Source organism: Trachemys scripta, chromosome 8, assembly GCF_013100865.1.
Source record: "Trachemys scripta elegans isolate TJP31775 chromosome 8, CAS_Tse_1.0, whole genome shotgun sequence".
Lineage (NCBI taxonomy): Eukaryota > Metazoa > Chordata > Testudines > Emydidae > Trachemys > Trachemys scripta.
In genome coordinates this window covers 55,234,177-55,248,635 of record NC_048305.1, presented here as the reverse complement: position 1 = coordinate 55,248,635, position 14,459 = coordinate 55,234,177, and the positions used below count along the sequence as shown (strand labels likewise).

The 14,459-nt window shown below is 41.5% G+C and overlaps 1 protein-coding gene across 6 annotated transcripts in view; it reads right to left on the bottom strand.

Moving 5' to 3' along the window:
* Nucleotides 1–4,469: 4,469 nt before the first annotated feature.
* The window catches only part of RGL1 (ral guanine nucleotide dissociation stimulator like 1), a 150,392-nt gene continuing 140,402 nt past the window's right edge, over nucleotides 4,470–14,459 (bottom strand). For 3 of the 6 annotated variants that reach the window (XM_034779669.1, XM_034779670.1, XM_034779666.1), the window contains 2 exons: nucleotides 13,413–13,527; nucleotides 5,992–6,179 (listed from right to left, as the gene is read on the bottom strand). In XM_034779669.1, the coding sequence (XP_034635560.1) occupies nucleotides 5,992–6,179; nucleotides 13,413–13,527 (303 nt within the window). Of the gene's footprint in view, nucleotides 6,180–13,368; nucleotides 13,528–14,459 lie in introns of those variants that run through there. The other 3 variants (XM_034779665.1, XM_034779668.1, XM_034779671.1) reach the window with 2 other exon arrangements.

Below are 14,459 nucleotides of genomic sequence, written 5' to 3'. Positions count from 1 at the left end.
CCCGGTTTAGGAGCCAGCCAGTTCTCTCCGTCAGGCTGCGCTGCCTTCCCCCCACCCCTCGTGCCAGAGGCTGGTTACTGCAGACTTTTACCATCTGGGCATGATGCCTGGCACCCCTAGGTGCCGGGCATCCTGGGGCGCACTGCCATTGGGGAGGAGGGGTGGCACCTGCCCTCAGGCCCAGCACTGAAGGATAGTGGAACGATGCACCCCATGAGTACTGGCCACCTGCTGGTATATACAGTTTCCATGTACAGTATATAGTAATTTTCCTTACAAAGTGTTAATAGTGGGCCGCTGTGCTTATTGCCACTGCACAGGTGCAGCATAGGAGAAAGAAGTTGGGGAACCCCTGGCTGGAGGATGAGGAGACAGGGAGTGTAAGATTGCTTGTTACATTTTAGCAGGTGAGGCTTCTGCTTGGAAGGCCCGGGCACTGTGTGTCACTACCTCTGCTGTATACAACAAACTTTGTTTATGAAGCAAGGAAATCAGATGGGGGCCCAGATTGATAAGAGGATGCTCTCAAATTGGTGCAGCGCTATCTCAGTTAAGCACAGCCATTGAATGTTGTGGGTGCTTGAGTAGGTAAAGTACGGTCAGAGTGTTTGTTTTTATTAGAAACAAAACTTTTACTGATCCATCAAAAATGTTTTCATTTCATTTCGTTACTATGCCGTGAATGATGCAGGGGCTGTAAATGCCAGTTTCAGAAAAAGGAAAGAACAAGTTTTGCATAATTTCATGAGTCTTATTTTATTAGCTAATGCTGCAGTGTGGCCTCACCTCTTTTCCCTGCAAAATAAAACCGATTTTTCCTAGCAAACTGCTACTTTCCAAACTTACGTATGAGCAGAGTGCGAGCAAGAACATCCTGATGTGACACTGCATTCCTACTTCTCTATTATAAATACTTTTCTCCCCCTTCCCTTTTGCAGTTGCTCATTACTTTCAAATGAATTCCTTTCTAGAGGCAGTTGTTCATGCTTTGGCTTAAGCAGAAGTAAAGGCTTTTTGGAAAGGAAGTGCAAATTTAATGCACTTGTTTTTTGTTATACATATCTAAGAGGAAAAAAAGCACACTTGCCTGTATGTTCCACTCTGAATTCATAAGTCAAAAAATTGCTGAAGCTAGTAACTTCAAACATTGCATGTTTCTGGAGATCTCATTGAAACCTATTATTAGCGGATGTGTTAAGAACATGCTCAGTCCTATGCAACACAGATATCAAGACAGGCCCTGCCCCAAACAACTTACAGATCATTTGTAATGAGCTCTATGTAGATACAGAGGTTCACCTGTGCTAAGCTGGTTGCAGCATCACAGCCAAAGAAAACTCTTTCTCTGATTGTGTGTGGGTGCAGTAGTGTTTTGTAGTTTTGTTTTTCATAATCAGACTAAACGTGATCTGAATTTTGAAATGGCTCACAGTTCAACACAACCCACTCCAGAAAACTTCAGAGGTAAAAAAAGGGGCAGGAGCTGGTGCGGATTGTCATGGGGACAGAAGAAAAGAGGACTGGAGCTTTACAAAACACCACCTCTCTCTCTCATGTAACAAATGGGGTCCTGCCTGGAGTCCATATGCTGCTTCATGCATCTTTATATATATCCTTCCCTCATCTTACTCGAAGGACTGAGAAAGACATTCTACAAATTCATTAGAAGCAAGAGTAAGGGCAAGGAGAGGGTAGGCCCATTAGTCAATGGGGGCGGGGGAGGGGGAGGCAGAAGTGCTAAATGACTTTTTGGTTCCAGTTTTCACCAAAAAGGTTAGTAGCGATTGGACATCTAACATAGTGAATGCAAGTGAAAATGAGGTAGGATCAGAGGCTAAAATAGGGAAAGAACAAGTTAAAAATTACTTAGATAAGTTAGATGTCTTCAAGTCAGCAGGGCTTGATGAAAGAATTTTTTTTTTTGGGGGGAAGGGATAGCTCAGTGGTTTGAGCATTGGCCTGCTAAACCCAGGGTTGTGAGTTCAATCCTTGAGGGGGCCACTTAAGGATCTGGGGCAAAATTAGTACTTGGTCCTGCTAGTGAAGGCAGGGGGCTGTACTCGATGACCTTTCAAGGTCCCTTCCAGTTCTAGGAGATGGGATATCTCCATTCATTTATTTATTATTTATTTATTTATAAATACATACTAGAATACTCAAGAAGCTGAATCAAGAGATATCTGAGCCATTAGTAATTATCTTCAAAAAGTCATGGAAGACGGGCGAGATTCCAGAAAAGTGGAAAAGGGCAAGTATAGTGCCAGCCTATAAAAAGGGGGAATTACAGACCGGTCAGTTTAACTTCATTACCCGGAAAGATAACAGAGCAAATAATTAAGCAATCTATTTGCAAACACCTAGAAGATAATAAGGTGATAAGTAACAGCATGGATTTGTCAAGAACACATTGCGTTCAAATCAACCTAATAGCTTTCTTTGACAAGTTAACAAACCTTGTGGAGGGGGAAATGGTAGATATGATATATCTTCATTTTAGTAAGGCTTTTGATACCGTCTTACATGACCTTCTCATAAACAAACTAGGGAAATACAACCAAGATGGAGCTACTGTAAAGTGGGTGCATAACTGGTTGGAAAACCAGTCCCAGAGAGTAGTTCACAAGCTAGAAGGGATATCAAGTGGGGTCCTGCAGGGATTGGTCCTAGGTCCAGTTTTCTTCATCAATGATTTAGATAATGGCATAGAGAGTACACTTACAAAGTTTGCAAACAATACAAAGTGCTTTGGAGGATAGGATTAAAATTCAAAATGATCTGGACAAATGGTCTGAGGTAAACAGGATTAAATTCAATAAGGACAAATGCAAAGTACGCCACTTAGAAAGGAACAATCAATTGCACACATACAAAATGGGAAATGACTACCTAGGAAGGAGTACTGTGGAAAGGGATCTGGGGGTCATAGTGGACCATAAGTTAAATACGAGTCAACAGTGTAACACCGTTGCAAAAAAAGCAAACATCCTTCTGGGTTGTATTAGCACGAGTGCTGTAAGCAAGACATGAGAAGTAATTCTTCCGTTCTACTCCATGCTGATTAGGCCTCAACTGGAGTATTGTATCCAGTTCTGGGCGCCACATTTCAGGAAAGAGAAAGTCCAGAGGAAAGCAGCAAAAATGTAGAAACATGACCTATGAGGAAAGATTGAAAAAACTGGGTTTGTTCAGTCTGGAGAAGTGAAGACTGAGAAGGGACATGATAACAGTTTTCAAGTACATAAAAAGTTGTTACAAGGAGGAGGGAGAAACATTGTTCTTGTTAACCTCTGAGGACAGGACAAGAAGCAATGGGCTTAAATTGCACCAAGGGGAGTTTAAATTGGACAGTAGGAAAAAATTCCTAACTGTCATGGTAGTTAAACACTTGAATAAATTGCCTAGGGAGGCTGTGGCATCTCCATCCCTGGAGATTTTTTAAGAGCAGGTTAGACAAGCACCTCTCAGGGATGATCTAGATAACATTTAATTCTGCCATGGGGACTGGACTAGATAACCTATTAAGGTCCCTTTCAGTTTAGTGATTCTATGAAAGAGCTTTGGCTGCTCTAATGGAAGTAGCTGGGTCTCGGCTTCCCTGCTTGTGCAGTAGTCTCTAGCAAGGAACAATCCAGTAGCTCAGAGGTAGAATACTCATGTGCCTATTTTCCAAACAGCTATCACGCTGGGTGGAAAAAGGGAAGGAGAAATAAATCATGAACATGTATGTTTTCCCCATTTCTGTCAAAATTTTCGACAAGAATATTCCAAGCAGCTCTTGAGTACTGAATATACGCGCTGGTGTCATTCAGCAGTTGAATTGTCCGAAAAGCCTTTTTAGATTGTTCTCTTTCGAATGATTTGTTTCTCCACTGTGCTATGGATGTCTGATCTAGATCCTTAACAGCTGCTGAACATTCCAGGGCCAGCTAGGTAACACACACAAGCTAATGCCTAATGGTCTGATTTCAGTGAAATATTAATGGCAGCTGGAACCAGAGGGTTGATGAAGAATCAGCAGAAGGAGAATCACAAAAACATTTTGTTCATGAGAAATTACTTCTAAAACTGCCCATCTTAAATAAATGAAACCAGTTTTATCCAACAGCAATTTCTTTCCCTGTAAGAAAGGAAAAGACATGTTCAACAACATAACCTTGGCAATATAAAATCCAGATTTTGTAGTTCTATATATTGTGTGGGTGAGGGGCTATGCTTTATATGCCATACTGTATAGACATAGTGTAAAACTCACCAACACATTCATGCATTCCCTTTACTGAACTACAAAGGAAACTGAACTTTAGTTCTGTTGTAAACCTGACCTAACGCTAGACACATCTAAGGCTCAGTTCAAAACTGGATCTATTCATCCCCAAAACAAAAATACAACTTGGATTTAAGATACCCAAACCATAGAGAATGAGCTGGCTTTTAAATGGGAATAATTCTTTACATAGTAAAGACCCAACACCATTTAAGACATTTATTGGTACATCAGGGCTATTTGGTAATGGAATCTAGGCCCAGCTTTGACAATCAGTGCTACAGAACTGGTAAAACATGCTCCAGACTTGTATAAAATTCAAGATCTGAGTTAATTTTAACCAACTTTAGTATTCTGAAAAGACAATCTGTTCTGTGAGTGTTGCTTACAATCCAATGTGTCATTTATGGCTTTCAATTAAAATCTTTTATGTGACCTTTTAATTATGCATGTGTTCTGAAGGGAGACTTGTATCTTCGAGTTAAGAAATGCGTCATTTAAAGTTTCACAGAGAATAGCAGCTATGGGAGCCTTTTCAGAAGGTTAAATTCTCTATTCCATCTGGAAGGATGTACCATGTCAGGAAACTATTCAGTTAATAGAAGCATATAAGAGAGGGTGGTGGTTGAAGATTATGTATAATAATGCTACAAGTTTATAAGATCTGTGGTAATTTTGGGCACTGAATAATAAACATGTCTGTCTTATGCCACTTTTAAAACACAAAATAATATAGTTGCCTCTCACTGAATCAATGTGGATTAATGTAGAGTTCTGCACCTGAAGTGGGATTGCACATTACAACGAGGTACATCAGTGAATTTGGAGAACTTGCAACTGTACATGCAAAAGGCCTTGATTCCTGTTAAACAGATTAGGTAAGCCTAAGGAAGAACACACTGTAGTGGCATTAAGATGTGAACAAGGTCCAGAGAAGTAACGTTGGTTGAGTTTCCTTGCCTTGCTCATTAACAAAACATGACATTCATCCAAAAGCAACCATGGCCCATTTTCTTAATGTTCTTTGGAAAAACCCCAAAATGTATTTTCTGGCTTTGAACAACTGCAAAAAATGTTTGTCAGTTCTGTGAAACCAACCTACGTGCACACAATTGAATTCTTCCTTGTGTCTCTAGACTAGGGTTTTGGGAGGGGCTCAACCCTCCTTTCTTCTTCACAGACATGAAAGCCTCCTGGAGGCAACACTTGTCAGACAGGGTGAGGAACTAGCAGACATCAACTCATCCACATCCTTTGGAAATCGGTGTTATCATTCAGCTGACGGCTGCTCAGATCCTCCTGCTTGATTCAGGTGGAATTTAATTGCAACAGTTTTCTTCTCCAATGTATAAAAATAAATTTAAAGTTCTTGTTCTAGGTAATACTGGCACAAAGGAGAATCTGTTTTCCAAGGAGGAGATTTAGCTTATGTGGAATTCTTAAGACAAGATTGGTTGGCAATTCCATTTTTCCCTGTATATGTGACCTCACCTTCCTAGGCCAATGTGCAAAATATATTTCCATAGTGACTGTCCCATAAATCTCTCTCTCTCTCGATGTTCATCTCTATCTGTATCTATAGTGAATGCACACTTTGCATTCCAGTCTCAAATCTTTCCAAAGTCAAACACTGACACCTTCATCTTCCGTGACTTTGTAATACTGGATGGTATCAAAGGTCTTTTCTTTTTTCTAAACCAAATCTCCTTTGTGTTAGCTCATTCTCTTCAAAGTGTGATTTTGCTATGTCTGTTAGTCCAGCACCCCCTTTTGGCAGTTCTGGGAAGTGTCAAACTAGATCGGCTCCGCATCTTCACTTGCCCATCAAGGGAGTTTTTTTTCCGTAGGATGAAGTCAAAGTTCACCTGGCTGTTCATGGCATAAAATACATTAGCACTGTCGGGGATGACTAACTCTGCAAAGAGAGGAAACAAAGTTAGTGGTGTTGTGCTATAGTATTGATTCTACAGTTACTAACATGAAAAGAAATCTCATGTCGGCATCTGGCTGCAATGCCCACATGCGACTCTGATTTGGCAGCTGTGCATTTTGTCCTTTCCCCTTGTGAACAGGGACATGTTATGGTGACAAAAAACTAAATTAAAAACATTATTTAGGTTGCAAAGTCAAGCCCTTGAAAGTTGTAAAACTGGCATTTACTAGTTGCCCATGGAACTATAATTCAGACTCCAGTGGGAGGAGAGGGGGGGAGAAATAGGACGTGATCATGTAATTAAAGACTAGCATAATGCAGATGAGCAAGGGGTCTGAATTAGGGTTGCAGCATAGGAAACTGTAAGTCTGACATTTCCTAACTGTCAAGTGCTTGTCCTTGCAATCTTAATGTGCTTTTAGTGCATTTTGATGTGTGTGGTTTGGTAGGCTTTGGGTGTGGGCATGTCTTTGGTGTTTTTATTAATAGAATTTGGCTTTACCTTTTATGTGAAGCTGTAACAACCCCGTCCCCGCTGAAGACGTGTTCAGTGATTTTGATAGACTCCCTGCCCCCCTGCCCTCAGCCCCCGCAAAAAAATAAAATAAAACCCCAGACACTCTTAAGCCCTAATCCTGCAAACATTAGATGGGTAAAGCAAAGCACGTGCATAAGTGGTTTGTAGGTTCTGGGCCTGGCTCTCCCACTGCAGTTCTGTCTGACTATTGAAACTGTATTTCTCAGGGTGAGCACTGCATCACCTCCAGCTGCTGCCACTCTCAACACATACGACCACCACTAATGCATTTCACGGTAGGGAGACCTACCGGAAAAGAGAACCAGTGAGGTGTCACTGTAAAATATATTAATAGGAAAGAAAGGTTTCCAGGCAGACTACATTAGGGACTTTTTCTCATAGTCTACCAGCCCACACCTCTTTGGACACTAAGAGGTAACCATGTCATTGCTACCCCCTCTTAGGCACATATGTGGTGGTCATCACACCAGAGTGGATGTAGATGTTGTAAGTGGAGCTGTTTTCCTATATGCCATAATGTTTAAATGTTATCAGCATCCAATTGGAAAAAAAGTCATGAAAATCACAAAAAGGGCCATAACGCAGATTTTAATTTTGACCAAAATTGGCAGAAAGCTTCTAAATAAATTGATAATGGACCAATGCCCTCAAAATAGTACTGCTTTAGGAAGTTTGGGACATATTTAGCCCCTGATAATATGTGTGCATTTTCCTGTACTTTTTTGCCTTCAGTTAGAGTAAAAGCCTGTAGTCGCATGATAGCAAGAGCTTGTTTGTGCCATGTAATACCTCAAAACATCTGTCATCATTTATAGAATGGACTGATGTGAGCAAAGATTTGTTTTGTCTGCTATTTTTATGAATATATGCAGATACTAAGCCCTCCTACCCCTTAATTACAAAACATATTTTTTACATTAGCTACTCGGCCAGAGACATAAGCCTAAAGCACACGTGGTACAACTGTAATGATCATCTTACTATCACTGAATGCAGTGACAATACATGTAAACTACTTCTACAACAGTAATGATTCATAGTAGAAGGACTATAGAATATCTTATGTGAATATATTGTGTAAATAACAAAGTATAACCGTATACTCTTATATAATGCCTACATATAACTATGACCTACTGAATGTCTAATACAACACTCCCCAGAGCTATATTTAGTCTCAAAAACAGTCTCAGTAATTTGCAGATAGCTGAAACATTTCCACTCCCCCTCGGAATCTGTCTCTGATGTATTCAGTGCTCTTCTGCTACACTTGTCACTGTCACAACTGAGTGCAGCACACCAAATCTTCGTGGTGGTATTTGCATCTCTTTGTTGCACAGATATTTTCCCAGCTATGCTGCATAAAGGCAAAGATGGTTTCTGGATCAGGTGGCAGAACCAACATTTGAGGAACAAGATGTCCCATGCTATCCATCACCCATCTGTTGACAGCGGCCACCTAAAGATACTGAACTGTTGCATGATTTCCTGTCTATGAATTATAATTTACACATTTCAGGTGCTGCCTGAAGGTGATGGCAGTTTCTCACTTGTTTTGGTGTTCTTAGCAAAAACTTGTAGCACACATTAGCCAGAGATGCTTGCTGATTGTACTACAGTACAATAAAGATACCTGTTAGCCAGAGACTGCTGATTCTGAAAAAGCTGTAATTGGGTTGGACCTCAGGTACCTACCTTCAAATCTTGCTAGTGATCCTGAGCAAGGACTATTTGATTCAGCTACTGCTCAGTTCTTTGTTAACTAACCCTTCTAGACTGTCATATCATCTTGAGCATATCTGCTCTTCGGCCTGAAAACTGCTCATGCTGTAGGTACTGGGAGCAAGTTTATAAATGACAGGTCATTATATGTAACGACCAGGTGACAATCTCTGTTCACACTCCACAATCCAGTCACTGAGGAGAAAGTTTGCAATGTTAGATTTATTTTTTGAATTTGATATCATCTGCAAGTGTTGCTTTGGTAATAGTGTGAACAGAGTAGGGGCTCCGAACGTCTTGCATTTGGATATTCCCCCTGTGGGATCTCTCACTAGATTTGATTGATTCTTCATTTGCATAATTGTCCCCCACAATAGCAGTGTATGGACATTGCAGTCTGAGGATAGTGTGCAGCAGCTGATCAGACAGCTCCCCAGTAGTTTTGCACTTGGCAGTATCATTGCACACCATCAGCAGAAGCATCCCGAGTTCAAGAATAGCTGACGTTCGCTCATCAGATGCTGGTAGCTCAACTATTGACAGATTTTTCTCCAGCCAAGACAGTGTGTTGCTCTTTTGAGTCTTTCTTAGCGATCCACCCAAGTTGAAGAGCGAAAGTAGGACAGGTGCCAGCTCACGTGTCATCAGACCCTGTATATCAACATCTCTGGACTGGGCAAAAAACCTGTCAGCTTGCTGAATATCTGACGATCAATAGGTTTCAGAGTAGCAGTCATGTTAGTCTGTATCCGCAAAAAGAACAGGAGTACTTGTAGCACCTTAGTTTTGTTAGTCTCTAAGGTGCCACAAGTACTCCTGTTCTTTTTGACAATCGCTTGTGCTGACTGCTTCTTCTTTTGTTTGATTGTTTTGTTGAGACTACCAAATTCTTTGTGATTATGCCTTTCTATGAGCTCAAAGAGGTCTCCCTCGCCCTTTTGCAGCCTCCTGGTTACAAACATCTTCATTTATCGCGTGCCAGTCTCTCTCATCATGCACAAACCTTCTGCACTTTCAGGTGGGCCCACAGTAGATGTTGCAACATTCACAAGTGACTGTTGTGTGGGCTTGTTCCAGGTTCAATGCTAAATGGATTTGTCATTCTTTCAGTCACTTTTTAATACTTTGGACAACAATTTCATCTGCAGCCATGGGTTTTGTAGTAGCTTCTTTGTGGAGATCGAAGGCTGAATTCCACACCTTTGTTTTGTCACAGCTGTTACAGCTGCCTTAAAACGTGCAGTGAGGTAATCCTTGGTCAGAGCCGTATCTTTTGTGCAAAGATGCTGATGATTCCTACAGTCCTTGTTCAGAGATTGCTCAATGGCCATGTCACGGTGTAAGTACCCCACTGAAGAGTCTGGCAATCTGGTACCTTGCTTCCTGACTATCAGCTAGGGCATGATATATATGTGGCTTCTCCTCCTCCTCCAGAGATCTGGCTTCTGCTAACACTTACACAACCCATCTGGCATATTTCATATGACCACACTGTCACAGTGGGATCATCTCTGCAAATGTCTCAAGCTCCATGGACTTGTTATTGCCTCTCTTTGCTGCTATGTAATCCATCAGTGGTTGGGAGCAATGTGTTACCTAGTTTTCCCAGGATGGAAATGTATCTGAACAGTTTTTCCCTTGGGTCAAGTAAGTGTCCATGAGCTGGTGCAATGCTTGGGAGCTGTTCATCAAGTCTGCCAGAGCATTCTGTGCTTCCAATCTGTTTTCTCAGTGTGCCTGGCTCCACATCTTCAAAAGCTTCAACGTGTGTTCGAGCCTTCTCCAAGATGTGTCTCTTCTTATCTTCTGGGAGAACATCAATGTTCATGGAATTGCCAAGTGCCACCTACTTCAAGCAAGTCATCACCTCATTCATAAGTTGATGGATTCTAATGCCATGGCTATATGCCTTCCCTCTTAGAGCATGGCTGAAGCACCATACATGCTGTATCACCCATGAAATTTGCTGCATGATGCATGCCCCCCATCTTAAGGTGGTCATTGTCAAATCTGTTTTGATTCCTCCATTTAATCAACAGTGCTTTGCAGTAGATTGCTTCACCATACACGACACAGGTCCAGTTTTGGCTCAGAGAGTGGAACATATTCTGAAAATATTTCATCATGGTGTGCACTGTGTTAACATCAGTTGCCTGTGAAGGAGTTATTGGACAGTAGCCAATATTCATAAAATGTAAAATAGCAATTTTTCCCTCTCAAATCAATCCATGCTACAAAGAATGACAATTATTTTGATAAATTACATGGTACAAACAAGCTCATCTTGTCGTATGACTACAGACTTTTGCTTTAACTGATGGCAAAAAAGTATGTGAAAATGCATAAAGTATATCACATGGGGCTAAATATTTCCCATTTTTTCCAAAACAGTACTACTTTAAGTACATAGCTTCTAAATACAATTGATAATGCGGCTATCTGCCAATTTTGGTCAAAATCAGACTATGTTTCTTCGAGTTATGGCCCTTTTTGCGATTTAACAATTTTTTTTGAATGGATGCCTGAAAATGTTTATATATTACATGATACAGAAAAACGGCACCACTTCCACCATCTACAGCTGCCCTGTTGACGATCACCAGATATGTGCCTAGGCTGTGATAGCAATGACATTTTTCTAGCTGATGGGTTACCCTAACTCATTAACAAGACCCCTTTAGTAGACTATCAATAAATAGCTTCCCTGCGTGGCAGCCCAAGGAATCTCTGCAGCAGCTGAGACTAAATGCAATTTCATAGCCCTAAATAAATCATTCCCTCTTTTGCATAGTCATGAAGTGTCCCACGAGGTTTGCCCTGGGCAGGGAGGAAGGGGCGGGCAGGAATGCTTCCAACAGATACTAATGAAAAGGCTCTCAGAGAGAGCTGCTTTTTCATGTCTGGTATACATCCGTGGGTCTGCATAGCACGACTGACTGATCCTGGGGAATGAGGCAGAGCTTTGCTAATATAGTGATTTCCTGACATGGAGGTCATGGTTAGAAATGTGAGAGCACAGCACCCACATCGTGGGTCATTATCCTTCGGTAGCAGTTCAAATCAGCTCAATTTATAGGTTCAAACAAGCCTTTTGTAACTACCAGACCTAGAACTCCACCTGGCATCTGACAAACCTGGCTGGGTTCTTTCTGCCTCTTACATCCATCGCCCAGAATAAGGATTCAGAACCAGAGCTTAGATGACAAGTTTGTAGAGGATTAATTAGGCAGAAGAGAATCCAATTTGTTCTGCACCTGAATGGGATTCCAGGGATTACAGGAGTAACATCTTACTTTTAATTCAGCACATTAATAGGACAGAATTCATAGAGAGCTAGTAGGGGCATTAAGTGGACACCAGTGGAATTACATGCTTCAAATTTAGGCACATACCTAGTACCTTGCTTGATCAGGGTCTAAGCACAAAGGTATAAAAACCATTTTTACATCATCCCTATAGTGACTCTAAACTATGCTTTAGCCACCTGATCTTTAACTCTAGTAATAATACATAATAATGATCTTATATGGAAAAGGATCTTAATATGCTTTACCAATAGATTCACAAACTGCATACAGTAGAGCAGGGGTCAACAACCTTTCAGAAGTGGTGTGCCCAGTCTTCGTTTATTCACTCTGATTTAAGGTTTCGTGTGCCAGTAATACATTTTAATGTTTAACGTTTTTAGAAGGTCTCTTTCTATAAGTCTACAATATATAACTAAACTATTGTTGTATGTAAAGTAAATAAGGTTTTTAAAATGTTTACGAAGCTTCAATTTAAAATTAAATTAAAATGCAGACTCCCCCTGGACCGGTGGCCAGGACCCGGGCAGTGTGAGTGCCATTGAAAATCAGCTCGCGTGCCACCTTTGGCACATGTGCCATAGGTTGCCTACCCCTGCAGTAGAGGAATCATTTCAGTGATCACTGAAGTGTAGCCTTGTTTGGGGTGAAGCACATCTATTTAACAGTGTGCAGCCATAATGCACAGCAGTTAAGAACAGGAAGTAAAGTATATTGTGCCCCTTTTAAACTGCTGGGAATTTAGGCAGGCTAAAAGCATCTAGTACTGGCCACTGTGAGAGCCAGGATAGTAGACTAGACAGACCTCCAGATAGTCTGTTTGAGTGTGGCAACTCTTGTGTTCCTGCATGGAGGCGTTGCTTTGCACGTGCCTAGTCATGCTGGCTACTTCATGGATCTGTATTATATAGGGAGGCAGTGAGGCTCTGCTTCACTCCACTCTGTACCATGGTAGGGACTCAAAGGATAGTGAAGTCAGACAGCCAGAAGGTGAGGGTGCAGGGCGAGGAAATACCTGCACGCTAACCCTCTGTGTTCAATGCTCTGTGGATAAAAAGGAATCAGGCCTGGCTGAGTGAGGGGGAGCCAGGGAGCAGCTGCTCTCTGTGCTGTATTGCAAGAGAATTTTCATTGCAAATTGCTGCAGAGACCACTGCTGTTCAAGGCAGGACAAACTTCCCCGTGGTGGCTTGCACATGCCATTGAAGAGGGTGGGAACACATAGACAGTGGATCCAGCTAATGGGAAACTGCCATGCTGTCAGTGCAGGGGCAGGCTGGGAGGAGTATGCAGCTAGGCAAATCATATGTCCCGAGATCTCAGTGAAATGGCCAGGTGTTCCCTGTGACTTTTTGGCAGCATGGAATCTGCATGCTACACTCCCAGCTCTTTGTTCATTCCCGTATGGCCCTAACTTCATGTCTCTTTACACTCTGAAGCTGGGATCTCGGACTGTACGTCCTCCCATTCTGCACTTGCTCATGTCCAAAGTGGAGGACAGGCCTGTAGTGATCAATGAAGCAATCACAGATCTACCGAAACTGACTGACTGAAGAAAAATCCACTGTGTTTCTGAAGTTGCTTCGTATTCACTTTCTTCCTGCAAAATCTGAAGAACTTTTTAAGAAGCAAGTATTGGTGTTTTCTTACCTTTGTCCTCAGCGATGACCTGAACAAGTTCATAATCCTCGACGGGGTCAGCCTCCAGGTTGTGTTTTGACATAGCTCTTTGAATGACAGCCGGAGTCTTGTCTTGGCTAGTCAACTGGAAAAAGAATTTTGCAATGAGGATTTTTTCTTCTTCACTTTACTTATTATCTAAGCATTGTAATTGATGTATAAAAGTCTGCTTTGACTGCATCACTGGGTCTAGGGGTGAGTTTCCCAAAGCACTAAGAAACTATTGCCTCTTAGGAATTAGATAGTAGCTATTGGTGGGCACTAAAATGTGTTACTTATGACTTTTTTGAAATAATTTGTTTTATGCAGGAAGATAGATACTGCATCAACTGAGAGATCAGTAAATAACATAATCAGCTCCCTTGAGCAAATGTGTTGAGAGATGAGGTGTCATTTGTACTAGGCTTAAAATTTCCACATAAATAATTTCTCCTTCTGTTGCTCATAGGCAACAATTAATTTGGAATCTAAGGGGGTAAATACTTGCTTTGAAATCTTGTGAAGATTTTTTGGCCTTGTACCTAGTTTGCAGTCTGCCGTGGAAGTGTCACTTGTTCTGAACTAACTGAACTAACAGTATTTGGTCCTGCCATGAGGACAGGGGACTGGACTCAATGATCTCTCGAGGTCCCTTCCAGTCCTAGAATCTATGAATCTAGGGCCTCATCTGAAGCACTCTGAAATCAGTAGAAAAATTCCTATAGTCTTCAGTGAGATTTGGTTCAGGCCCATAGTTCACTGTTCTTTGCAGCACCTGGGAGATCAATTCCTTTAAAAAAAGGTGTCCTGCAAGTTGCAAAATATTTATTTGGTTCACCCATTCAAAATATATATAAATAAATACATGGAGTGTTTGTTCCATGGCTTGTGGGTAAGGCATAAGTGAGGTATGTAAAGAAGTCAACATAGGAAAATGGCCCAGTCCAGAGAAACACTGATAGCATCAGGTTTCAGAGTGGTAGCTGGTTTGGTCTGTAGTGGTAATGAGGCCAATGTAATCAGGGTGGCCCATTCAAA